This window comes from Zootoca vivipara, chromosome 10 (genome assembly GCF_963506605.1).
Source record: "Zootoca vivipara chromosome 10, rZooViv1.1, whole genome shotgun sequence".
In the NCBI taxonomy this organism is placed as follows: Eukaryota; Metazoa; Chordata; class Lepidosauria; order Squamata; family Lacertidae; genus Zootoca; species Zootoca vivipara.
Genome location: NC_083285.1, coordinates 18556291 through 18583945, shown reverse-complemented (window position 1 = coordinate 18583945; position 27655 = coordinate 18556291). Strand labels below are relative to the sequence as shown.

General features: G+C 42.8%; 2 protein-coding genes across 7 annotated transcripts in view; one reads left to right on the top strand and one right to left on the bottom strand.

The window, feature by feature from the left end:
* ASZ1 (ankyrin repeat, SAM and basic leucine zipper domain containing 1) overlaps positions 1–23337 on the bottom strand; it is a 58065-nt gene extending 34728 nt beyond the window's left edge. The window contains exons 1-7 of one of the 4 annotated variants that reach the window (XM_060279582.1): positions 22854–23337; positions 21682–21822; positions 11651–11743; positions 10562–10677; positions 5472–5571; positions 2695–2817; positions 1102–1213 (exon numbers count right to left, since the gene is read on the bottom strand). In XM_060279582.1, coding sequence (XP_060135565.1) covers positions 1102–1213; positions 2695–2773 — 191 coding nt within the window. In that variant the 5' untranslated portion in view covers positions 2774–2817; positions 5472–5571; positions 10562–10677; ... (1 more) ...; positions 21682–21822; positions 22854–23337. Of the gene's footprint in view, positions 1–1101; positions 1214–2694; positions 2818–5471; positions 5572–6838; positions 7108–10561; positions 10678–11650; positions 12504–21681; positions 22145–22853 lie in introns of those variants that run through there. The other 3 variants (XM_060279583.1, XM_060279584.1, XM_035126665.2) reach the window with 3 other exon arrangements.
* Positions 19841–27655, top strand: part of CFTR (CF transmembrane conductance regulator) — a 98911-nt gene continuing 91096 nt past the window's right edge. For 2 of the 3 annotated variants that reach the window (XM_060279579.1, XM_035127373.2), the window contains exon 1: positions 24265–24569. In XM_060279579.1, the coding sequence (XP_060135562.1) occupies positions 24517–24569 (53 nt within the window). In that variant the 5' untranslated portion in view covers positions 24265–24516. Of the gene's footprint in view, positions 19906–24264; positions 24570–27655 lie in introns of those variants that run through there. The other variant, XM_060279580.1, reaches the window with a different exon arrangement.

Here is a 27655-nt window from a genome sequence, read left to right as displayed (position 1 = left end):
CCCCGCCCATCTGGCTGGGTTTCCCCAGCCACTCTGGGCGGCTTCCAACAGAAAAATAAAACACAGTGATCTATTAAACATTAAAAGCCTCCCTAAACAGGGCTGCCTTCAGATTTCTTCTAAAAGTCTGGTACAGTGGTACCTCTACTTACAAATTTAATGCGTTCCGAACGCAAATTCGTAAGTCGAATCCCATAGGAATGCATTGGGAGAAAAAAATCGTAAGTCGAAGCAACCCTATCTAAAAATTCGTAAGTAGAAAAAAAATCCTATCTAAACCGCATCCAAGATGGCGGACGGAGCTCCGTTCGTAAGTAGAAACATTCGTAAGCAGAGTTATTCGTAAGTAGAGGTACCACTGTAGTTGTTTTGCTCTTTGACATCTGATGGGAGGGCGTTCCACAGGGCGGGCACCACTACCGAGAAGGCCCTCTGTCTAGTTCCCTGCAACTTGGCTTCTTGCAATGAGGGAACCGCCAGAAGGCCCTCGGTGCTGGACCTCAGTGTCCGGGCAGAATGATGGAGGTGGAGACGCTCCTTCAGGTATACTGGACCGAGGCCATTTAGGGCTTTAAAGGTCAGCACCAACACTTTGAATTGTGCTCGGAAACGTACTGGGAGCCAATGTAGATCTTTCAAGACTGGTGTTATGTGGTCTCGGCGGCCGCTCCCAGTCACCAGTCTAGCTGCCGCATTCTGTATTAGCTGTAGTTTGAGTCACCTTCAAAGGTAGCCCCACGTAGAGCACATTGCAGTAGTCCAAGCGAGAGATAACTAGAGCATGCACCACTCTGGCGAGACAGTCTGCAGGCAGGTAGGGTCTCAGCCTGTGTACCAGATGGAGCTGATAGACAGCTGCCCTGGACACAGAATCGACCTGCGCCTCCAAAATGACTCCCAGGCTGCGCACCTGGTCCTTCAGGGGCACAGTTCCCCCATTCAGAACCAGGGAATCCTCCACACCTGCCCGCCTCCTGTCCCCCACAAACAGTACTTTGTCTTGTCAGGATTCAACCTCAATCTGTTAGCCGCCATCCATCCTCCATCCTCCAAGTTCAATTAAAAATGATTCTAAGTCAGAAATTTGGAGATGTTGCTTACCTACAAGCAGCATTAGGGTTAGCATTTCTTGAGAGAAGCAGTTCTACACACTTTAAAATCTGCTCTTCTGAAGTATGTGCAGTACATGCAGCCATCAATACTGTATATTGATCTAAATGAAAATTATACAAATAATCAATGATTCCTATAATAAAACACAATAACCAGACACGGTAAAAAAATGTGCAAAGACCAATTGCTTGTTACAAGCACTATACACAAAAAGCACCAACTGCTATCTGAAGAAGTGTGCATGCACACGAAAGCTCATACCAAAATATAAACTTAGTTGGTCTTTAAGGTGCTACTGAAGGAATTTTTTTATTTTGCTTCGACTCAGACCAACACGGCTACCTACCTGCATTTAATTGGAAATGGAGAGTTCATAACATTAAATTTGTTTAAATTTCAAGGGAAATTTCCTATTGGTCTCAATTTGAAATTTAAAGTGTAAACTGTAAATGCATATTTAAACTCAAATACAGGTTGCTAGATTTAATACTTATTTAAAACTATGTTCTTTTATTGTACCTGAACAACTATAAATGTTAAAATACTCCATACGGGTTTTTGTCCTTGTGTTTACAACCAGCTTTGGATAAAATCAGATTTATAGCTTAGAGGGTACTCCATTATATGGCACTTGTTAGATATGCAGGTAGCATCGGTGGTGAGAGATTTTGGCTCTTTCCAGTTTGGGCTGGTTTTTCAACACCCCTTCCTAATGAAATGAAATGCTGCCATGTTCATTCATGCCTTAGTGACCTCAAGCTAGTGAAGACATGGCTGTTTAAAATGACCTTCAGCTGAATACTTCCTGTTATTTTAAGCTTAGATTCTAATGGCTGTTTGAGAATTATTGTGATCCTGGTTTTTATACCAATATTTGGATTTAAAATTTAGCTGCCAATTGCTAATAATTAAATTGTTATTTCCAAAGACAACACTGTCCCTTTGGCTCTCTGCATTCCACCAGGTTTCCATTGTGCCTACTGTGTATCTATGCTCTCCTTTACAACTAAGCACTCAGACTTTCCCATCTCAGTTCAGAGGCTTCTAGTATTAGCATATAAAACCTATACACTCTGTCTTTTTCCAAATATTTCTGATATGTGTGTTTTTAACTTACAGCACTCCAGACTCCTTGAACTGCTGTCATTTTCAATGCCTACTTCTGCCCCTTCCCCATTTGGGCAATCAAACTTTTTCACCCTCATCTTGTATTGGAACTACATTCCCTCCTTCCCTGAAATATAATACAATTTTTATTATTTGTACCCCGCTCATCTGACTGGGTTTCCAGTCTCATTCTTCATGACAGTGGAGGAAGTGTCAACTCTGAGACTGGGATATCACTATCATGTCTCTGAAGGCCTCATCCACCAACCTCTCTGCCTTTGGCCTCAAAACAACAAAAAATGAGGCGTTCATTTTACCGAGCACACACCCAGAGTTTCTGTCTGGGTGTGTAACATGTACATGTAACATTCCATACAATACACTGGATAGCCCCCACTCCTGCTGGCTTTCCACCTGCATACCTGAAGTCCTAAAACAAATGCATGTAAGAATAGCTGATTTACTAAGGCTTACCCTTATCAAAGCTTGCATTTGAACCTCTGTCCAGAAGGATATGCATGAGTTCCACATTTGAGACACTTGCAGCATACATCAGAGGAGTCCATCCAAACTTAAAAGTAGAATCCACACTTACACCTGAAATGATTTTATATATGCAAGAGTACACACATTTAATAAAAGAGAGACTTATACTCTCTTCAGAGACTTTAGATACAAATTCCAGAGCTCAGCAAAAGTTATCTAGACCAAGTGGCTTAGCCATTCAGTATGCAGTCTCAGGGACACGGGTGGCACTGTGGGTTAAACCACTGAGCCTAGGGCTTGCCGATCAGAAGGTCGGCGGTTCGAATCCCTGTGACGGGGTGAGCTCCCGTTGCTCGGTCCCAGCTCCTGCCAACCTAGCAGTTCGAAAGCACGTCAAAGTGCAAGTAGATAAATAGGTACCGCTACAGCGGGAAGGTAAACAGCATTTCCGTGCGCTGCTCTGGTTCGCCAGAAGCGGCTTTGTCATGCTGGCACATGACCTGGAAGCTGTACGCCGGTTCCCTCGGCCAATAATGCAAGATGAGACTGTAGTAAAGATTTATAGAATTCCCAAAAATGTTTTTACTGCTACTCATATATTTAAATACATTTTTCAAAATGTAGTCAGTTTCTTTCTTTCTCTCCTGTCTTGAATAGGCTGCAGTCAATGCCTGCTTATCTGGGACTTATTTCTGAATAAAATAAAAAAAATCCTTCCAGTAGCACCTTAGAGACCAACTAAGTTTGTCATAGGTATGAGCTTTTGTGTGCATGCACACTTTTTCAGATACCTTCAGGTAAGTGTGCATGCACACGAAAGCTCATACCTATGACAAACTTAGTTGGTCTCTAAGGTGCTACTGGAAGGATTTTTTAATTTTCTTTTGACTGCGTCAGACCAACACGGCTAACTACCTGTAATTATTTCTGAATAGATATGTATAGGACTGGGCTCTAAAAGTATCAAGTATTGATTTTACCAAGTTACTCCGTTTTTGAAGAAAAAGCCCTACAGAAATTTTAAAAATACTGGGGTATGATTGCTGTTGATATGGGAATGTGCGTTTTATTTGTGAATCAAGATTACATTGTAGAAATTAACACACCAGCAAATGCTGAGAAGTCTTCGTAATTCTGTATTGCTAAATACTGAATCCAGTAATTCTGGGGTATTGCAACATAAGTTAGGAACGATGTATTGACCTGTTATCATACTTCTTCCCAAGTGTCAAAAATGTTGAAATATTCTAAGATAAGCCTTTTTTCATGGAACTTTATCTTAATCTCCTAAGGTATTACCTTTTCAACTTGAGAGCTTTCTCTCCATAAAAATAGCAGCTTTCCTGTAAGTAACGACTTCTCAGCCAATAAATACTCTTAGCCCAAATAAGAGAAGATAAAGTGATTACGTAACTTTCTCCTCTTCTATGCTGACTTCAAGCTTTAGTTGTGGACCATTTTCGTCACAGCATCAAAGCCTAGCGGTACCTTTGTCGTGCTTTCGAACTGCTAGGTTGGCAGGAGCTGGGACTGAGCAATGGGAGATCACCCCGTTGTGGGGATTCGAACCGCTGACCTTCTGATCGGCAAGCCCTAGGCTCTGTGGTTTAACCCACAGCGCCACCCACGTCTCCTAGATCAATTAAGTATGTGTGTCTATTTCACCACACATAATGGAAATCCACTGCCACCTGTAGCTTACTAATTTGCATGCCTATGGCACATAGACAAAGCACTCAGCACTTGAAACACATTCAGTAATGTCAAATGACTTTTTAAAAAAGTATTTCCTGAAGGTAGGTTATTTTAACCTGAAAGCTCAAGATTAATTTTTGTGGCCAGGAGTGGGGAACTGAATCTGCCAACGGGCCAGATCATTCAATTCCACACACGTGGGCCAGAACTGATGAGTGGAATTGCCCAAACTGCCAATCACCAGACATCACAGTGATGCCAGGTGGCCCTTTTCTGCGTGCACAATTTGAAACCAAATGTGCAGAAGACGTGCCAACTGTCAGCTGATAGCCAGGCCTTGTGGAATGCGTTGCAAATGATTGCCAGGTGCCTGCAAACCACCTTTAATCAAGTCTTTACCTGCTCCACACCTGACATCATATATAATGGACAGGTGGGCATAGCTTGACCAAAATGGCCTCATCCTCATAGCTCAAATAAAGAGGCCTGGTGAGCTTAAGGCTAGAGGTTCTCCACCCATTTTACAGCTTCCATTCCCACTATAATATCTGGACTTCAGATTTCAAAATCTCTGTTAATTTAAAAGCTAAGTCTATATTTTTCAAATAATTTGCTTTAAAAGTATTTTCTAAAGTGCTGTATTATGAACATAGCTAGAACCTTCAACATGTAAACAGCAAATGCAGCAACATTCAGCCATTGGTAAAGAAATTTGTTCTAGTTCCAATCCATAAAACATCATGTGAGCTTACATGTGCATCAAAAAGTTTCCACATTCCTGCTTTTGACAGCAGCCTGCCATGATGGCCAACAGGCTACCAATAAAAGTCAAGAGACTATGAGAAGCAGCAGAACTCAAAAGGAATTGCTCTTGATTAAAAGAAAGGCAAGCAACTCCAGTGCACATTTGCAAGACCTTGCATTTGCTCAAAGGAGCTCATAAGATTCCTCTACGTACCTATGTGAAGAATAAAGATTTACCTTATAGTAAAAGCAACTTCTCAGAAAACCTTTCAAAATCTAGTTTATATACACACATCAAATTAAAACAGACAATCTATTAATCTTACCTGAATTTAAAAGCTCTTCAACAGCAGGCAAGTTTCCAGCCAGCAATGCTTTCTTCAAAGCTTCATCTTTGTCATTTGACTGCAATATGTCATCCAGTTGCTAAACAGGAAAATTAGTACACTGGTTTAGTGATTAAATATTTAGTTATTTTACACTTATATTCAACCTTTTTTCAAAAGTTCTCCCTACAACAAGTTCAAGGCTGCACACAATATTTATTAAATTTCTATACTGCCCTTCATCTGAGGATAACAGGACGGTTTACAATATAATACATTCTCACTACGACTACCATTTTATTCTCACAGTCCACCTTGGAGGCTTATTATGAATGTAAAGTGCACCCACCCTGTTGAATTGTGTCACAGCATCCATTCCCACTTTTCTTGCCAACTGTACTATATTCTGTGACACTTGGTTTATGATTCCTCTATTCTTATAATTTGAAAATCCAATAAAAATGACTTTTTTCTTTCTTTTGTAAAGCACACCTGGCTCTACTCCAAATTTCAAAGAGCAACACGCTACGGTACATCTTGGAGGCCTATTAAATGGAATTACTTGACACATTTGAAGCAAATGCATGAGAAATATAAAGGGCGCTCTGTTGATTGTGTTGTGGCACCAATTTCCCCACTTTTCTCAACAGCTGTATTCTGTATCTCTTGCTTTATGATTCCTCTATTGTAGCCCTAGGGTTTTTTTGGGGGGGGGGCAGCAAAAAGTTGTGGGAGGTCACATTTAAAAAGTTTTTGGGGAAGGTAGCAGTCATTTCCTTTAATATGGAAAACAAAAAACCAAACACTTTGGTTGGGGCGGGCAGGCTTTATTATTTTATTATTATTCATTGAATTTATACACCGCCCTATACCAGGAAGTCTCTGTTGAGGGGGCGGGGGCAGAACCTCAGTTTGTTAAGTGTTTCTATTGCTTTTTTAATACTTTTAGAGGATCTAAGGGGCAACGCCCATGTTCTAGCCTCTGTTTTTATATTTCGAAAATCCAATAAAACGACTATTTTTTAAAATGCAATACCCACCTGGCCCTATCTACTTCGAATTGCAACTGCTTGTGACCCCCCCCTCAAAAAAAAATGCAACACCGTGGCAAACTCTGGACACTCAAAATATCAAAATTTCACCCTCGGCCGTGAAACTCTCCACACACAACCTACCTCACAGGGCTGTTCTGCGAGTTAAAGGGGGGGGGGCAAAAGAAAAGGGTTCTGGCTCGAGCGCTTCAGGTCACAAAACACCTGAATATAATAAAATGACTGTAAGAGGGATGCAAGGGAACCGAACCCAAAGGGACTTTTGAGTAGGAAATTGTGCCTCCTGGAAGCGCCTTAGGCCCAAGCCTTCCTTACGTGCTTCTGAGGCGCCGCCTCGACGGACCCGACGACCCAGCCGTCGTCGTCGCTCTCGCTGCTCTCTTCTCCGGCTGGCACCGCGAGGGAGAGAGGGCCGCTAGCCATCCCTCCTCCGCCGTCTCCTCTCACTCGACGGCGACCGCGCCGTTAAAAATAATGCAGATTTCTGTTGTTCAAATCCCCACGCCACCCCCTAACGCGCAGGCGCAGAAGGAGCGGGACGCAGGGCGAGGCCACCAACCGCCTAGGAAAGCGGTAAAGTTGAAACTCCCAGGGAGCACGAGGGACGGGTGGCGCAGTCCATCTTCGAGGAGAGGTGGGGTGTGTGTGTTTTGCCTCCTGTTGAAATGGTGAATTTATTCTAATATGTTAAAGTGCTAAACGCCCCTGGGCGTAAAAGTGGTACATCAGGGTGGTGTTGTTGTTGTTGTTTTTTGCGGGGGGTGGGGGAGTGGCCAGAACCTAGCGCCAGGTTTTTGTGGTAAAATTATTATTATTCATTTGGTTTTACCCCGCCTTTTCCCCTTATGGGACTCAAGGCGGTTTATAGATTAAAAAAAAACAAGAATCACAACACATAGAGGGGGGGGCATATAAACCATTAAAAACAATGAAACACGAACAGAATTAAAACTATGTACATAAGCCTATAAAAGAAGCAATGAGCTACTGTCCTGATGGGGTGCAAGCTGTGAAATGAAGAAGTGCACGTGTTGTCCTAGAATCTACTCCTAGTGAATTTATCCTTCATAGTAACTGGATTATTGCTGTTTTGTTTTTTTGTTTAACAGTAAAAGTAATTAATTGCCATTGGGGCTCAGTGGGATATAGCCCTTAACTGTGCTTACCTGTGAGTAAGCCTCATTGAATTACATGGGGCTTTCTTCCAAGCAGGCAAGGTTAGCATTGCAGCGTGTGTGGTAAGCTTGGGTAGAACTGTAAGGACTGAAAGTTTCTTACAGACTTTTCACATGAAAGAGGAAATGAACTTGAAATGTCGAGATTTGAAGATTGAAAAAAAACCTGGTTTATAGAACAGTTGGATTTTAAGGAATGAATAGCTGAAAGAGATGAAAAGCCCTTTTACTCTCTCTTTCTATAGTTTTTTTCTTTTTCTTTCTTTGGGTCTTGTCTTTTCTTCTTTCTGAATTTGTTCTTTTTTTAGACTAAATAGCTGTTTTAGTATATTATAAAAAATATACTTCCTCATGGGTATGTATTTTACTGTATATATCTATGAATAAGTATCAATAAATAAGGTAATGAAAAAGGTGTAGTATGCAATATGAATTCATCTTGTCTATTTGCAGAGTGCCATTAAAATATTTGCATCATCTTCTTGTTTCTGAAAGAAAACTATCAACTCTGCTGTTCCTTATCCTTGTGCTGTTCATAATGAGCCCTGCAGTGATTTTCACCCCTGCATAGAGGCAACTAATTTACAACATGCTAATAGGTATGAACAGTTCCATCTGTTCCTTTAGCACTTACAGAGGAAGATGTAAATAAACATTAAAAACAAAACAAAACACCAAACAGCTCCCTGTGCTAGTTAGATCCAAAGCAGGAATTCACCTTGAAGGTACAAATGACATTTTTATCCTTTCACAGCATTTGTGCCAGGTGCAGAAATAGAATCATAGAACTGTAGAGCTGGACGGGACCACAGTGATAATTTAGTCCAGCCCCCTGCAATGCAAGAATCTTTTGTCCAGTGTGGGGTTCAACCCCACGACCCTGAAATTAAGAACCTCATACTCTACCAACTAAGCCATCCCAGCATGCACACGAAAGCTCATACCATTGTGACAAACTTAGTTGGTCTCTAAGGTGCTACTGGAAGGAATTTTTTTGTTTTGTAAATTAAAAGTTGGCAGTGTTTATGGGCAAGGCAAAACTGGTTCTCAGTTTATGCGGATCCTTGTGGGACCCTTCCTGAAATCCAAAGCCACGCCCTTCCATCTTAATCTCTCACCACACAGATTTTTCAGGTAGCCACTTGATACTGCTGAAGAATGAATCTGCAATCCTTTATCCACTTAACCTAGACACAGTGGAGCTTCTCCACAAACATGCATATGATTGTACGGTTAAGACACTGTTCTGAAATTTAAAAAGCATATGCAGGATAGTCGGTATTAAATCTTTGCCCTAATCTGCATCTGTAATGTAACTATTTTAACTCTGTCTATGTGAAATTGTTTTATATATGGACCTGTTTCTGATTGGGGTTTTTTAAATACTTTTCTTGTTTTATGGTTCCAGCTGTTTTATTTGTTTTATAACTATGTGCTTTATTGTTGTAACCTGCCCTGGGACCTTAGGGTAAATGACAGGTAAGAAATCTAAAAAACTGGAGGAAATAATAATACCTGCATCTTCAATAACTTGTGACCTTTCCTAGCCCACGTGTTGTTTTACATAGGGTCTCCCAAGCCATCGTGACTAGAAAAAGGTGGTTGTGACATTGGGAATACTGTTACTGATATGATATACACATCTACAGAGAGAGAGATTGAGAGATTTTGCAAGGTATTACAAGCCATACCCATCGCCATTGCCCACGTTTGCAATACTCTAGCTTCTTGTCTGATTAACAGAGGTATGTGCACATCAGGAGAACTTAGCTTCAAGTTGCTACTGGGTCAGGGATCTGTCCAAACACTGCATGAAAACGGGCTTATAGAGGGAAAACGTAATTGTTACAAGGTTGTGCAGGCCCAATACATTTTGCTGCCTGAAGTGGAGCTCAGGCAGTTCTACCTGTCCATTGCCCAGTTAGGGCAGGAAAATATAGGATTGTATAGCTGGTAGGTTCCACGATGGTCATCTACTCCAGCTCCCTGTAATGCAATAATCTTTTGCCCAATGTGAAGCTCAAACCTATGACCTTGAGATTAAGGGTACACAATTCAGACATCCATTCTTCTGTCTGCACCCCGTACTCTCACACAGTGCTGCCTGGCACCATCAGTCACCCAATAATTTTCTCTCACATCAGTGTCTCTCCCTTTGTTGTGGTTGCTCTGTATGTTTCTTGTTGCAATGAACCTGCTCTTTGCTTTTTTGAGGGGGGTACACTGTGGTCCAGGTGGTTTATTTTATATTACCTAGTGACAGGGAGTGAAATTAATTGGCCTGTTTGGTCTCCTCGTAGTCTATGATTCTACACCATTTTGGAACCCTATTACAGTGGTACCTCTGGTTACGAACTTAATCCGTTCTGGAGGTCCGTTCTTAACCTGAAACCGTTCTTAACCTGAGGTACCACTTTAGCTAATGGGGCCTACTGCACTGCCGCCACATGATTTCTGTTCTCATCCTGAGGTAAAGTTCTTAACCCGAGGTACTGTTTCTGAGTTAGTGGAGTTTGTAACCCGAGGTACCACTGTATAATCAGTTGCTGAAATCTGATCATGAAATCATAGCCGGTGCATATTTCTCAAGCAGAGGAATTAGTATTTCAGCCAGCAGCATGAAGCTCAGTAGGCAAGTTGTCTCATAAAGGAATTTTTAGGGCACAGAATCATGCCCTGTACACACCAACACTTCCTTGCTTATTACCAATGCTGTGAATTTCTACAATGGTATAAATATTATATTACTATTTACAGTCTTTCTTAAGTACAGAGATGCCAATCTATATATTGACCCAAAAAGAGATTGTATTCTTTAAGAACTTTTAAAACAGTCTACAAATAACTAAACACTCTTTCTTACCGCTTGATACTCTTTGTTGCTCAACTGCGTGGGACAGCATGCATGTGCCTTTTGTTCAGTCACAAGAGATACCAGTCTTGGATTTTTGCCCTTCCAGCCTCAATAATGTTATTGTTCTAGGATTATTAAATGACACTATGAGATGGAAGAAGTTAAATAAAACTGCCTTTAGAAACATAAACCTTATGAGCTGGCCAGAGGGAGATTCACAGACTTTCCACTCCTCCTACCTTTACTTTGGCCCTGAAAGAGGATTGAAAGTTGCTCAGAAATCTTTGCTATCCGTTCAAAACAACAATGACCTTCTGCAGAGCCAGGCACCCATGGCTACATTAAGCTGGCCCAAACGGTTGTGGTGTTTGACAAATCTATGCTAACATTTCGGCTAAGGACACTGTTGTCTTAGGTCAGTTACCATCTCCCAGACTCATATGTTACCCATATACAAAACGTTGGCCTGCTTGTACAGTTATTGAGGGGAAAATAGAATATAGTTTATGCACTGATTCAGCTAGTAGCAGATTCTTAGGCGCCTTTGTGAATATGGAGCTCTCTCACTCACACAAACACACTGTTCACTTTAACTGCCAAGACAACAAAGGCAGTCCAAAACACTTCACAGCCGGAGACACAGCACCACCCCAGCAATCAATGTGCATAAGCGCCCAAGGGCAGTCAAGTTATTTTGACGTATGAGACAGAAGACCTCACAAGCACCTCTCCAATCTACTCTCTAACAATTAAAAAGTACAATAATAATAATAAATAATAATAAACCATTTGCTGCCTTTTCATGACACCCATCATGATCTGCTTGGGGTAGGTACATCTCTCTACCAAATGGTAGATTGTTAGGACCACTGAAACAGATCTAGATCTGTGCTCCAGCCATTGGAGTAAATGGAAGAGCCGGCTTGCAGCATAATCACCTTCGCAAACTCCACTACAAAATATTCCTTTCATATTAAGCTTGCAGATCCAACATCTTTTATTTCCAGATGTTAAGACTAGGGAGATAGTGTAGGCAGATGTCAATCCATGTCCTTCATTAGTGGCATTGCTTATGTTGGCTAGGAAATAGAGACTTACCATACTTCTCTACATTTCACATTGAGAAAACCAGTCTTAGATTAGCCCTTAGCAAGGGATGCAGCCCCAGGCAGAGATAGCGTCAGGTGGATTCTACAAAAACAGATGTCAATCAAACGGTGAGCAGGTGGCTCAGCTGGCCCTGCAATAAACTGGAAAATAAACCACCTATCCAGCAGCCAGCCAGCATCTCAGTCCATCTGCATTGAACACACATATCACAAAATTGGCACTCCGGGTTCTTTGTACTGAGCCAATCTGGAACGAATTGTATAATGCATGAATGCACCTTATATCTGCCGATTAATTTACACATTTGACAATAGAACAGCTTTCCACTGCTATTAGCAGAGACACAACCAATAATCATTGTACGCAGAGGCATATTTTCCAGTTTTGAACAAGTAAATCTTATGTTTTGGTTGGATCTCCCTAGAATTATCAAGTGCTGGTTTTATTTTGTTTTTAAGAATTTGACCAAAAAATGTCTTGTGGAATTACCCTATCAGTTTTATTTTTGCTGACAAGAGCTATTATCACAGTCCTGTGGTAAAGTGTGCTGTTCCAAATGAAAGATAGTGGCCCATGAACTAGCAATATGTTTTGACTGCTGTATGTTATAGTTGGTGCCAACTACCGGTAATAATCAGGGCTTCAGAGTTAGGACGACATTCGCTTGGTCTACATATTGCACACAAAACCTAAGGATGGGTGTAAATACTTAACCTATGGAATATTTATACGTCTGTTGTTGTTTTTTTATTTTAAGGCAGGGACTTTTAAAATAAAACAGGAAGTGGGATACATGAGACCACAACACTTCTTCTGATTTAAATTTGTTTTTAATAACACTTGCTTAAAATAATTGTTTAAGTTACCTCTATATCTTGATTGATTTGCTTTCATTTGTGAGTGAACAAGGTAAAATCTATACCAGGTTTTATCTTATTTTATTTGAGATCTGTGAATGGATCTCACAACCTTTGCCTAAAAGCAGCTGCATGCCTAATTTGGAGTAAAGCCCACTGAATACAGTAGGATTTACTTCTGAACAAACATGGATCAATGCTGCACGAGAGTTAGCCAGTGATTATATGCTTGCTATCTACATAATCACACACTTTTATTCTGGGTTGATTGACTGGAAATTATCATTAAGCACCCTCTGCTTTTGTACCTATAATCAGCAACAGATGTAAAACACCATCCCATGCCTTAAATTGCATGTTAAAAATCACTTTGAAATTATTAGGGTAGTTATCTCTCATTGCTGTTTAACTGTCTTTTTCTCTCTCAAAATGAAAGTAATAAAAGTAGTGGAAATTGGTAACATCTGTTTAATGTACGTCCATGGGAATGCTACTTCATTCTTATATCAAGACACATGTCTCATTTCAAATGAACCTGGTCAGTTTTCCTAGAAAATGTAGACTTGTCTCGCTTACATTTTCGTGCAGATGAAATTTACATGAGCTCCAGTCTTACTCAGGTAAGCTGCTAATACTGTACTCCATTGACTTCAGTGGTATTTAAACAGTCATGGTGGTGACATGTGGACTAACAATTTGATCATTTCCTTACTTGCTACATTTATATATAGGGTTGCCAGACTCAATAGAGGACAGGACTTCTGTGCCTTTAATTGCCCTGTTCTCTTTTGAGTCTGGAAACCTTAAAGAGAAACCAGCAGACCCTTTGTTTAATCTCCAAGCAAAGGGTCTGCTGGTTTCTCTTTAAGGTTTCCAAACTCAAAAGAGAGAGCGGCAATTAAAGGCACAGAAGTCCTGTCCTCTATTGAGTCTGGCAACCCTATTTATATACCACATGGGCGCCCCTGCCAGAATATTTCTGGTCCCTTCGCCATTTTATTTTCGTCAATGAAATAAAAATAGTAAAGTCTGTAGCCTGCTTATACTGTAAACAAGTCTGCAGTATCACCAAACCTAAATTGGAGTGCATATGGGATTTGGAGGACCCAGGTGGCGCTGTGGGTTAATCCGCAGAGTCTAGGGCTTGCTGATCAGAAGGTTGGCGGTTCGAATCCCTGCAACGGGGTGAGCTCCCGTTGTTCGGTCCCAGCTCCTGCCCACCTAGCAGTTCGAAAGCACGTCAAAGTGCAAGTAGATAAATAGGGACCGCTCCAGCGGGAAGGTAAACGGCGTTTCCGTGTGCTGCTCTGGTTCGCCAGAAGCAGCTTTGTCATGCTGGCCACATGACCCGGAAGCTGTCTGCGGACAAACGCCGGCTCCCTTGGCCTATAGAGCGAGATGAGCGCCGCAACCCCAGAGTCGGACACGACTGGACCTGATGGTCAGGGGCCCTTTACCTTTATGGGATTTGGAAGCATGGAACAAATGAGTGCAGCCTTTTACTATGTTTTGAATCAGGGTTTCCGAAACTTGGGTCTCCAGCTGTTTTTTGGACTGCAACTCCCATCATCCCTAGCTAGCAGAACCAGTGGTCAGGGATGATGGGAGCTGTAGTCCAAAAACAGCTGGAGACCCAAGTTCGGAAAACCCAAACCCTGTTTTAAGTAAAATGCTGTTGTGATCAAGTGGGTAGTTAAAATGGTTTAAGGGAGATGCAACCTAGGTTAAGGGATCTTTGCAAATCCCTCACAGCAGACATGGAGGAGAAATTCAGCTGTTTCTTTCTTGACAGAGCTCTTACAGAAAATTCCTCTTCTGCAGCTGATAGCTGCTTTGGGAGGAATCCCCAATTGGTGCCAATGGAGACACGGGTATAGACAAGGGGGGCAGCTTTCCCCCCAATAGACAAGGAGGTGCAGCTTTTCCCCCAATAAAAATCAATAAGAATACATAGCAAACTGAGGTTGTGCCCCCCCCCCACAAAAATCCTGGCTACACCCATGAATGGATAATTTCCTCCCAACAGAATAGCACACTCAGAATTGTTGGCTCTTGATTGCAGCTGGGAGGGAAAGAGTTACATCCTACTAGTTGCCTGCTGTAATAAATGACCCTGATAATTATCAGCCCTCTCAGCTGATGCTGTTTGTATTTTTAAAAACCAGCATCTTCAATGCAAAGAAACATTTAATGTCACGTCTAGTTTGGCCCTGAGCTACACTAGGAGGCTTATATATGTAGAGTATGTATATATATATATATATATATATATATATATATATATATATATATGCCTCTCTGCAGGCAAGGGAGCAAGTACACTGGTGTACATGCTGAGAAACTAGAACGGCAAATATGTAAAACCAGTTACCCAATTATCCTTTATATGGAGGACAGGTATATAAAATTGGTTCTTTGCAACCTGTCTATCATCTTTCATAGCCTCAGGAAAGGCTTGGCCTGAAGTTCTTTGATGTCATCTGGAATCTTTCCATTTTAAATTAACTTTGGATCATGACCAAAACGAACACTGTTTTTGCTGGACTCTTTGAAGGTTTCTTCATAAGCATAGAAAGATGTGGAATTTATCCCAGTGACAACTATAAAGGGAGCCCTTGTAATACACTATACAATAAACCTGTTTGCCCTGTTTTTCTATGGTGACCTTGTTCAAGATTTGGTAGTAAATGTTTTATTCCTAGTTACAGAAGCATGCATAAAAAAGTGCAGAGGCCTCAGAAGTGTCCATGAACTTAGTAATTAAATCTAGGCCTTTACATTTTCAGAATGTGACTATTAACACCTCCGAGTTCACATTAAAAGCAACAACATTTAGGGCACAATGGGTGACATTCTGTTCTTGCCTACAATCCAAAGAACCGTGTGACTTAACTCTCAATGGGACTTTGCACTTGTGTTTCTTGAACACCCCAATGCTGCAAAGAAAGTGTGTGTGTGTGTGAATGAGAAATTATGTGTACACCTGAATCTCAGGATTTTGCCAGGAATCTAGACCAGGGATCTACTTTATTGAGTTCAATGACTTTATATTGACATATAATATTTTTTATGCAGACCTTTGCATAAACACACTCTTATTGAATGCTTTTAATTATAACTTTTTGCCCTTCCTCAAGGAGGAATTATACTCTGTGTATTTTTGAATACAATGAGTGTGTTCCTTTTTTAAAACAGTATGAGGGGAAAACATTTAAAATCGGACAATAAAATAAATTAACAATTTTATATATATATATATATATATATATATATATATATATATATATATCCATTCTGAAGGAAATCAGCCCTGAGCGCTCACTGGAAGGACAGATCGTGAAGCTGAGGCTCCAATACTTTTGCCACCTCATGAGAAGAGAAGACTCCCTGGAAAAGACCCTGATGTTGGGAAAGATTGAGGGCACTAGGAGAAGGGGACGACAGAGGATGAGATGGTTGGACAGTGTTCTCGAAGCTACGAACATGAGTTTGACCAAACTGCGGGAGGCAGTGGAAGACAGGAGTGCCTGGCGTGCTATGGTCCATGGGGTCACAAAGAGTCGTACACGACTGAACGACTAAACAACAACAACATATATATTAGGACAAGTGACCTTGACTTTAATGGGACATAGTTCCATATAGGATAGATTTTGACATTAGCTATCAATGATGTGCACTCACTTATTTCAAGGTTGTGGGTTCGATCCCCACTTTTGTGGGTTCGCAAAAGATTCCTGCATTGCAGGGGGTTGTACAAGATTACCCTTGTGGTCCCTTCCAGCTCTACAATTATATGAAATGATTTCAGTGGTAAGCCCCACTTTCCTTATCAACCCTAAATTGGAAGGGACTCCCTTCATTGCTTTTCCAAGCATCTAGTGCAAGGTAAGATATATCCGATTGCTCTAAACCTCTCTGAAGTCAGTATGATGTACTGGAGAACAACCACTCTTTTAGAAGCTCTGAAGAAGGATTGGGGGGGGGGGACGCCATAATGATGATGATGATGTGGGGTTTTTTAAGTGCTTGCCAATGGCAAGCCAAAAGTGAATTTGTATTTCTGAATCCTTCTCTGATAACATATACTCTTGGAATAAACCATTCATCCCGGGTGCGTAAAGCTACAAAGCATTTTAAAGATCTAGGTCTTTAAACTTTTGATTCAGCTGTTAAACAAATGACAGTTGTGTCTCCCATATCCATGAATCCTGATGATCACTTATATAAACAATGTCAAGTGGCAGTAGCAAATATATTTCTAAGCAAATGTGACTTTGGTTTCCAGGATGAGTGCTGATAGTTGTGTAGCACCATCAATTATCTTAATCTTGTAATTTCAAAGTAAACAAATCTGCTATAGAAAACCTAAAGCCTTGAGATAGAAAAAAAACTTCAGATTCCTTATGTCTGTTGATCTCCTGCTCTCCAATGTCATTGTGTGCTTTTAGCAAAGCCCCTGGCTTTGACACAAGGTGTGCAGAGCACTTTAGAAGGTGAGACAGGATTAGCTATTTCAATACATGTACAGGTAGGTAGCCGTGTTGGTCTGAGTCGAAGCAAAATAAAAAAAATCCTTCAGTAGCACCTTAAAGATCAACTAAGTTTATATTTTGGTATGAGCTTTCGTGTGCATGCACACTTCTTCAGATACACTAGAAACAGAAGTGTCAGACCCTCTGTATATATATAGGGTCTGACACTTCTGTTTCTAGTGTATCTGAAGAAGTGTCAATACATGTAGTTGATCTTTCATGTTCTGGATCTCCCCAAGATGCCACAGTTTACATTTTCTCTTTGTTAAACCCAATTGGTATTCTGCTTATTTATCAGAAAAGGTCAGCCCTGCATTTCCTGTGAAGTAATTAAGAGTTTTTGCACTGGCTTAAAGATTTTGCTAGTTTATCATTTATCAAACCAAACAGATTAGGGATTGGTTTGAAGGGTAGAAACTTGCCTACTGCACAAGGGTAAAATATTGTCATACACCACCCCAATCTCTGAGCAGTGCGAGATCCCAGGGCTTCAAGGTGCTTGCCCAGGGTTTGCATTTTCTTCTGGACAATGAAGCACAGCGGAGGAAGGAAATATGGTTTATTTGACAAACCTAGACAGCATCTTAAAAAGCAGAGACATGACCTTGCCAACAAAGGTCCGTATAGTTAAAGCTATGGTTTCCCCAGTAGTGATGTATGGAAGTGAGAGCTGGACCATAAAGAAGGCTGATCACCGAAGAATTGATGCTTTTGAATTAAGGTGCTGGAGGAGACTCTTGAGAGTCCCATGGACTGCTAGAAGATCAAATCCAGGCATCCCCAAACTGCGGCCCTCCAGATGTTTTGGCCTACAACTCCCATGATCCATAGCTTAAGAGGACCACTGGTCAGGGATGATGGGAATTGTAGTCCAAAACATCTGGAGGGCCGAAGTTTGGGGATGCCTGATCAAACCTATCCATTCTGAAGGAATTCAGCCCTGAGTGCTCACTGGAAGGACAGATCCTGAAGCTGAGGCTCCAATACTTTGGCCACCTCATGAGAAGAGAAGACTCCCTAGAAAAGACCCTGATGTTGGGAAAGATGGAGGGCACAAGGAGAAGGGGCCGACAGAGGATGAGATGGTTGAACAGTGTCCTCGAAGCTACCAACATGAGTCTGACCAAACTGCGGGAGGCAGTGGAAGACAGGAGTGCCTGGCGTGCTCTGGTCCATGGGGTCACAAAGAGTCGGACACGACTAAACGACTAAACAACAACAACAACAACACAACCCTGAGCCTACAGTGGAGGGGTTCACCTTAGCCATACCCTTGGATTCAAACAGAAATCAAACACTTCTCTTGCTTCACAGTCTGCAACTTCTATCTCACACAACTCAACTCTCTGCTCTTGACTCTGCCTTTGCAGAGGCTGTTAGATAATGAATTTCAAAAACTCTACCCTTCCCAGCCCTCCGTATGCTCCCCCGCCTATCTAGGGTTGGAACCCCATCATGGAATGATGCCTAATTATTTTTTACAATCTAGTGACCCCATTACACAGCAGAGCATGCTGGCCCGCTTGAATGCCTTTCCATCCTCCGTGTTATCAGGAAGGCTCAGAGGCATCTCTTACCAGAACAGACTCTGCACCTGTGGCCAGAATGTACCTGACTCTTTGGACCACATAATTTTGGATTGCCCTCTTTTTAACATCTTCCGTGATGATCCTTCAATGTCCTCCCTGTGGCTTGGGCCCCCTGCCAATAAACAACACGTGGTGCAGTCTCTACTGAGAGATGACTCTCCTGTTCTCACTAGAGTTGTGGTACCATTTTTGACCAGGATCTTTGAAGTTAAATCTGGGGTAGTTTGGCCTGTATGATAGTGATTGCTGAGGATTCCCTCTTTACTGTACGGTATGTTTCAGAATTATAACACATATGGTTTTTATCGTCTTATATATGCCAATAAAGGTGTTGAATTGAATTGACTCTGCCTTTGTCCTTCTAACGAGGGGGCCCTACCCATTTGCTGTCTTGCACAGAACCCCTTCCTTTGTTCCCCTTAATTGCTCATCCCCCAGGCTATCATCACACCAGGAGGCTAGCCTGACTTTTCCAAGAATTAGAAGGGCACCCATGCATTGAACCTAACCACCCCCCACAAAAAACCTCATAGCAATATATACATTTCTCTCCCCACTTTTGCCCTGCCTACTACTAGCATGCCCGCACCTGACTGCAGAGAGTTGTGCAGAAGGTAATGTGACCCTTGGACTGCAAAAGATTCCCCAACCCTGTTAGGTATACTGTGCTCCTCTTCCCTGCATTCTCAATACAGTATGTGAGGTTCACCTACATGGAGGCTAGACAGACTTCAGAGTTGCAGTTACGGGTATTATCTGCTCTCTTTTTATTACAAGGTTTTACTTCCTGTTCTTCAGGATAGAAATACCGGTAGTTCTGCAGTAGCTTATAAGGAACATTAAACTACTTTTTTTAAAAAAAAACAACACAAGAGACAAGGGGAGGTAAGATGTGTTATCAGTTAAAAGGAAGGAACAGTCTGCCCCTGACAACTTGCTCAGCCTATAAATTCCTTCTCAGTATCAGACACGAGTTCACAGTCCTCTCATACAGACAAAAATCTGCCCCTGGTTTTTGCCCAACCTTTCTTTGTTTCAGCAGCCTAATTTGGAAAAAAAGAAAAGGCCTTTCTTTTTGCTTTTGCTATTGTTAAACAATTGGTAGCTGAAATCCTTGCCACCAGTAGATCCCGGATCTATGGCCTGCCAGTCCCCTCCCCCACCCTAATAGTTGTCATTCACCACCTGTACTAGTAATGGAGAAGATCCAACATGTTCTTTCAGTCTTTCTTTCTCAGTGCGCCATTATTCTGGGATCTGAGGTAAGAGTTTATTTTCCTTCCCTTTTGCAATTAATTATTTCAAGCTCTTAAAGTTCAAGGGAGACTTATAATCTACATTAAATACCCCCCCCCCCATTTTAAAAAGAATTTTGGGTGTGTATCATAAAAAAATGGATACCATCTTAATTGCCTGGGTATTAGAAATTGATATAGCATGGCAATAGAAAAAAAATACTCTTCAAATTGAAGGAACAGAATATGATGTAATATAACGCTGGTTATTGTACTGGTAATACTATAAATATTCTAATGTCCCAATCCACATACCAATAACAATACTGTATAGTTTTTAGCTTTAAACTGATTTAATCTCATTGATATGCCCACCTAGACAGGGTGGAATAAACATAGGGATATATGAGATTTAAGTATTCAGTTCTAAGCAACCTTGCGTACATGGAATTAATTGAATTTCTAGATGGAAGCCAACTAGTTTAAATAACAATGTCTGGGATTGACAAGAGCATGAAATCATTCAAGAATCAAACCTTGCTGTACCCCCATACCCTATTTATTTATTTATTTATAATTTAATTGATTTCTAATAATAGCTATCACTCTCTGGGCATCAAAAAAGAAAACAGCAAAACAATAAAAAAATCACAAAACAACAACAGCATGCAATATAAAAGCAGCATTAGGTAAAGGTTGCGGCGCTCATCTCGCATTATTGGCCGAGGGAGCTGGCGTACAGCTTCCCGGTCATGTGGCCAGCATGACAAAGCTGCTTCTGGCGAACCAGAGCAGTGCATGGAAACGCCGTTTACCTTCCCGCTTGGAGCGGTACCTATTTATCTACTTGCAGATCTACTTTCGAACTGCTAGGTTGGCAGGAGCTGGGACCGAGCAACGGGAGCTCACCCCGTTGCAGGGATTCGAACCGCCGACCTTCTGATCGGCAAGCCCTAGTGGTTTAACCCACAGCGCCACCTGCGTCCCAGATGCATTAAACATTAAAGCAGCATTAAACAATAATAAAAACATATTTAAGAACCCATAAAGGTCTAGGAGAACAAGAAAGGTTTTTTGCTAAAAAGACATTCAGTGTTAGTTAAGTCTTTCCAGGGATAGTGTTCCATAAATGAGGGCCCACTGCTAAGAGGGCACTTCCTCTTATAGCTACCCACTGTATATTAGCTGTAGAGGCACTTGTTGAAAGGTTTCAATTGATTACCACAGGGCATGGGCAGGTGGGCACAGGAAGGGGTAATCCTTCAGATATGGTGGTCCCAAGCTCGGATAGCTCAGTTGGTAGAGCATGTGACTCTTAATCTCAGGGTCGTGGGTTCAAGATGACCCTTATGGTCCCTTACAACTCCACAAGTCTGTGATTCTAAGTCCTGAAGACCTTTAAGGGTCAAAAACCTGCTGCACTTTGAATTTGGGCCAAGTAATGGACTGGGAGCCAGTGAAATTGAAAACCACTAGCATAACATGCTCTTCTTGCTTAAGCTTTCAGCCATATTCTGTTCCAATTGCAGTTTCCAGACCATTTGTGAAGGCAACTCCACATATACAACAGAGCTCTGCAATAAACGTATATACGGGTTACTAGGGGCATGTACTACTCTGTAACCATGCCATCTAAATAGGGTCATAGCAAATGTACCAGCCTAAGTTGGTAGGTGGTACTCAGAGGCACAGTGGACGGTTGCATCTCTAGTGGCAAAGACTGATCAACAGGAATCCTCAAACTATGGACCTGGTCCTTTAGGGGAGTGCAATTCCATCCAGAACAGGTTAAGTACCACTCACCTGAAAAGGATGAGCCATCACCAACATGATCTCTATCTCACCTGGACTGAACTTCAGTTTGTTAGCCCTCATCTGTTACCGTGGTGAGGTATCCATTTTGCACAGCCACAGCCTTGCTTGTTCATGAACATCTGAAAATGCCTTAATTAGCATTAGAGAAGAGAGGGGGGGGGATTAAATAGCTTTTTCAGTACAGGAGTTTATTAGAGATCAATTGTGATGTGCAGATTTATGCGGGGGAATTTTATGTCACAATGGGGCAACTAATTATAATAAAATTATTTTTAAAAATATATTTATCTAGGGATTTTCCCTGTTGCATTTGTATCATCCATGTCAATAATATGATCATAACCAATGTTCCCTTCCTATCCGTGACACACTAAAATCTGGAATGAGTTTTAAGCATTTAGCTCTTTTGTTGCCATATTCCCATTTAGAAATTCACACATACCTTTATTTCACCTCCAAACTTCTCTTCCACACTATCCTACAGCTCATTCCACCTACCTGTCATTCCCCCCCCCCCAAGCTCCTTAGTCCCATGTGTTTCTACTGCATTTTGGGAAGCCTTGGTACAGATTTTGACCAAACTGGATTGGTTGCAACATCTTAAAACCTTGTCTATTTCAGCATGATGCCTTAATTAGCAATCTACAGGTGCAACAGAAAAGGTGGTACTGTATCAGGCAGCAAAGTCCTGAGTAGGTAGAATGAACTATCATTTCATACTTTCAGTAGAGGAGGCTCAATTTGCAGCATTATCCCAGACAAAACAAAGAAATGCAAACTCCCTGCACTCAGGGAGTGTGCTGCTATAGAAGTGTTTTCCTTAATGTGCTACATGGAAGAGCATTGAAATCTAGGATCCCTGAAGTGGTACCATCTGCCTGACCATTTCAGGATGCTATCAGGCCCAGGAGTGGGAGGAAAGATAGATGATCCCTCCTTTTTTGATACAGGCTAAAGTTAACTTCAGAAATTAATGTACTGGGGGGCTCAGGTATAAGGTTCTATTAGTTAAATTAGCAAAGGTATTTTTCTGCCTGAAGGAAGGGCAAAATGACACTGTCCTTGTCCCCCAGTCAAGCTAGAGAAGGCAGCCATGATGGCAGTATCTGGTAATCTGGCACCGATGTCTGCATGCCTATAGTTAAAGGACCACTTAGCACCTTTGTTGTTGTTGTTGTTTAGTCGTTTAGTCGTGTCCGTGACCCCATGGACCAGAGCACGCCAGGCACTCCTGTCTTGCACTGCCTCCCGCAGTTTGGTCAAACTCATGTTGGTAGCTTCGAGAACACTGTCCAACCATCTTGTCCTCTGTCGTCCCCTTCTCCTAGTGCCCTCAATCTTTCCCAACATCAGGGTCTTTTCCAAGGATTCTTCTCTTCTCATGAGGTGGCCAAAGTATTGGAGCCTCAGCTTCACGATCTGTCCTTCCAGGGAGCACTCAGGGCTGATTTCCTTAAGAATGGATAGGTTTGATCTTCTTGCAGTCCATGGGACTCTCAAGAGTCTCCTCCAGCACCATAATTCATAATAGCACCTTTAGGAGACAGTTAATAAAACCTAGGTATAAGACAGTTAATAAAACCTTGTGGTTCCCAACGTGGGTGGCAATTTGATTTTTAAGGGGGGCAATTTGGAAGCTTTTTTAGACCAAGTTAATGGCCTTTTAGGCTTCCTCCATGTAAATAGGAGTTCACTTTTTGAATAATAAGAATTATATGTCACGAAGGGGGGCATCAGGATTTTAGAGATGCTTAGGGGGGCATGGCCAAAAAAAGGTTGGGAACCACTGGTATAAGCCATGTTTAGTGGTGTAATTTCCTTTATGCAGATAGTGGGTCTAAAGCCTTGATTCTTTCATATCACTTTCCTCACAGGGCATTGGTGGGGGGAGCAGCTGCCCCCCCATAAAGTCAATAAATAAAAATACTTAACATAAAGTTGAAAGATTTTGACAGACTTTTCTGAGCACCTGGGGGTCAAAAGAAAGTAATTTAACTGTCGCTGAGACATTCCTTTCTGAATCTGCTAAACAGAGGATGGTGGCATGGGCGTCCTACCTCCCCTTCCCCCCATAAAAGAAAACCCCCATAAATGGCTACGCTCATGTCCGAGCTGCAACCTCGTTTTAATGCTGGTTCTCGGGTTCAGTCCACACATTCAGATGGGAGCCGTAGGGCGCTGACGCTTAATGGGAAGGAGCGATGAGGAGAAGCTCTTTGAAGGCGGCGGGAAGCCATAATCATTAGCAAGGCTCAGTCAGGGAGGCGAGGTTGCTATTTCAGGACCGTGGCGACCGCTAACAAGGTTGGCTCGGCAAAGGGAACGAGGCTGGGCGGTGGAGGGTGTGTGTGTGTGTGGCGGGAACGACGACTCGTCTCAGAGGCTTCTTCCCCGGGACTGAAGAGCGCTCGCTCCGCCTGGAGAGGCACCTGGCGCGGGGCGCTTCTCTTGGCGCGCGCCAGTTTTTATTTTTTGTTAAGGAGCGATTCCTTTGGGAGGATGTTGGTCCGCGTGAGGTGGAGTACGGGGCGGGAAGGCGAGGGCAGGCTTAAGAAGCCGAACGGGCGCGCAGAGGCGGGGAGAGGGGCAGGAGAAAGAGGGAGGCGGTGACCTGAGGCAGGATAAGGTGGGAGAACGCAGGGCCAACAGCGAGGACGACTTCACTTCTCTCCCCCCTTCCCCCTTTCCCAATTCGGAGGCAAGAGTCTAAACGGCGCGGTTCCTCGAGAGGCGAACTCTCTCCCCCTCCCCTCACCGGCCCCGCCGCGCCCACCCTCTTCCTTTGGTGTCCGCTGCGCACAGCAGCCTGGACGGTGAAAGACCATGCAGAGGTCGCCTCTGGAGAAGGCGAACGTCTTCTCCAAACTTTTCTTCAGGTGAGTGGCCGCCGCCTGAGCGGGCACGTGCTGCTGGCGGGTGGTGGGCGAGAGCGAGGAAGGAAGGAAGGAAGAGCGCGCGCCGGCGAAGCTGAGGGGACCAGATGGAGAGGCAGATTAGCGTTCGCGCGGGAAACCGGGGGCGCCGATCGCTGCATCGGGTCGCGCGCGCCCACCGGGGTGGGGTGGGAGTGGGGGTGGAGTTTCCCCTTTCCAACCCGACCCTTTCCACACTGCGACGAAACCTCGGGGGCGACGGCGCGCCTCAGGGCAGCTGCTCGGTTTCCACGGGGACAATTTACTGTTGTCATTGCTCGCCTTCGTCCTGTCAAAGCCTGAAATGGTTAACCGCTGGCATGGCGAGCTATCTCCTATCTCCCCCTGCTTCAGCAGGCAGGGGAGCACAGCGAGCCTTTCGACTTGGCAAATACCATCGCGCTGCCTGAGATGCCAGTAATGAGCCTTGAAAACAGTTGGCAAAGGGAGAGGGAAATAAGGGTTTGTTCCAGGAGGAGGAGGAGGACCCCCCTCTCTCCGCCTTCGTCCTTTGTGTGCTGAGCTTTTCCTTTTGCTGAGTGAAGCGCCGAGGCGCAAAGGCTCCTAACTTTTGACCTATTAGGCTAGTATAGAACGGATCATCAGTTCGATGGCTTTTTGCTCGCTTGCGGCATCTGCTTGTTGCGCATTCTGGGACTGGCCGACGTAATTCTGAGGACAAATCGGCCCGCAAGCAGGGATTTATTTGCCTGGCAACAGGGGTCGGGCTGTCCCACCTACTGGGTGCTGCAAAGTGTTCCCAGCTCTCAGGTGCGAGGCCCCTAAAGGTCGACCTGAAATCCATACAGGCTGATGCTATGCGTGCTCATTCAGAAACGGCTGGCACCAATCTTACCCCCAAAAGTGACTGAACTTGCAGTCTGATCTCCAAACCATTACATTTTACAGTAATAATTAAGAGCACAATCATAAACTAAATATGTTATTTGTTTCATAGGAGCCAACTCCTAGGGACCAAGGTCCTTTTGCCCCCCCAAACATTTTAGGGCCCCCCAAATTTATTGGCATTTCCCTCCCATCGGATGTCAAGGAAATAAACAACTAACTTGACTTTCAGAAGACATCTGAAGGCAGCCCTGTATAGGGAAGGTTTTTAATGCTTGATGTCTTACTGTAATGTGTTTTAATTTGTTGGAAGCCACCCAGAGTGGCTGGGGTAACCTAGTCAGGTGAGTGGCATATAAATAAATAAATAAATAATAATTATTATTAGTGTGTACACTGTGTCATGTGATCGATTATGCAGGGCAGGGCTTAAACTGGCCCACCAATATTTTATTCAAGTTGTTGACACCCCATCAATCTTTTTATCACTGAGCTCATGATTCACATACCTGAGGTTCCTGCTTGGTCTCCCATCCCATCACTGACCAGATCAAAATTTGCTTAGCTTCACCAAGATGGCTTCATCCTGTGCCTTCAGGTGGAGGATGAGTCTATCAATGGCTACTAAGGAGGCATTACTTTTCTGAATACCAGTTACCAGAAAGTGCAGGAGGACAAAGTGCTCCTGTGTTAAGGTACTGCTTGTGGGTTTTCTAGAGGCATCTGCTTGGCCACTGTGAGAGCAGGATGCTGGACCAGGTGGGCCATTGGCCTGATCCAGCAGGGACTCTTCATATGTTCAGGTCATGGTCACAAATCTTATGTGATCCTTAGGGTGAGTTCCCTGATTCCATCCTACATACTGTATTGTTTTGTTTGCTTTAAAGCCAAGAGACACACTGCACAGACCACATCTGATGGTGAGGAGAGGCTACTTGACTCTTTTCCTTGCATTGTGTGGAAAATGAGATTAATACTAAGACTGTGGCCATCAAAGGAAATTGATTTACACTTGGTACAGGGCAGACAAAAGAGAGTAGTACTGTATGCAATTAATTTATGGAATTTGCTGCCGCAAGATGTGGCATTATATCACTCAATAGTAGTTCCTGGATAGCAACAGTGAGAGGGGGTTGTTGTCTTCAAGAGTGCTGGTGGGCTTTTTGAGGGATTTGGCTATCTTCTGTGGAAAGCAGAATACTGGACCAGATGGACTTATTGTTTGAAACAGCTGGATCTTTTTTGTGTTCTTACATTCCACACTTGTTTTCCAGCTCAAAATCACCCTTCCCAAGGAGGTTTCTTTCCTCCCACTTGGGTGTGCATGGAGAGAAGACGGGGAAGAGAGGGAACGTGGTGATTTGATTCATTTGAATCTGATGACATATTGAATGGCTGGTCTGTCTATATAATATGCCTGGTTAAAAGGTGGTGACCTTGGGTAGGAATAATGCCAAGGTACAGGATGTGATTTAAGGGCACATTTGTATGATAACAATCCTTTATTAACCCAAAACAGCTATCATCCCCAGTTCTGTACTTACACAATTAGAGATCAGAATATTCTCCACTCATAAACATGCATTGGAGGAAAGGCGAAAATGTCTACTGGTTTACCTCTGTTTAATGAATCACCATGACTTTGTGGACATGGGAGTGGCTACTGGAGTAATTGAGATGTTTTATGAAAAGGGACCTAATGGACTGGACCTAATGGTCAGGGGTCCCTTTACCTTTACCTATGAAAAGGGTAGGTAATGTCATGTCCTCCAGACATTGTTGGACTACAGTTCCCATAGGCCTCAACCAGCATACCCAATGGTCAGGGATGATGGCAGAGCACCACATTGGCTGGAGCTGAACTAGGAAGCATCATGTTGGCTACCCCCACTTTAGGGTGTATTTCAAGACTGAATACTCTCTAACACTTCCCCATTCTTCCTGACATCATGAAAAGGCAGAAGGAGAGTAGCAGTGAGTCCAGACTATGTAAGGCATGGATTCATAGTGGCCAAGGGCAGAAAGGGAGGGCATGTGATCATTTTATATAGGGCCGACAGTGCATTTTAATCTATGCATGTTAGGTGTTGTGTATGCATGAAAGGAATAATATGGATAATCTGTATCTCCTACTGAAGGGTTCTCCCCGCCACCACCATAAAGGCAAACTCTGCTCCTTTCCTATGTCAAAAGATTTTATGCAA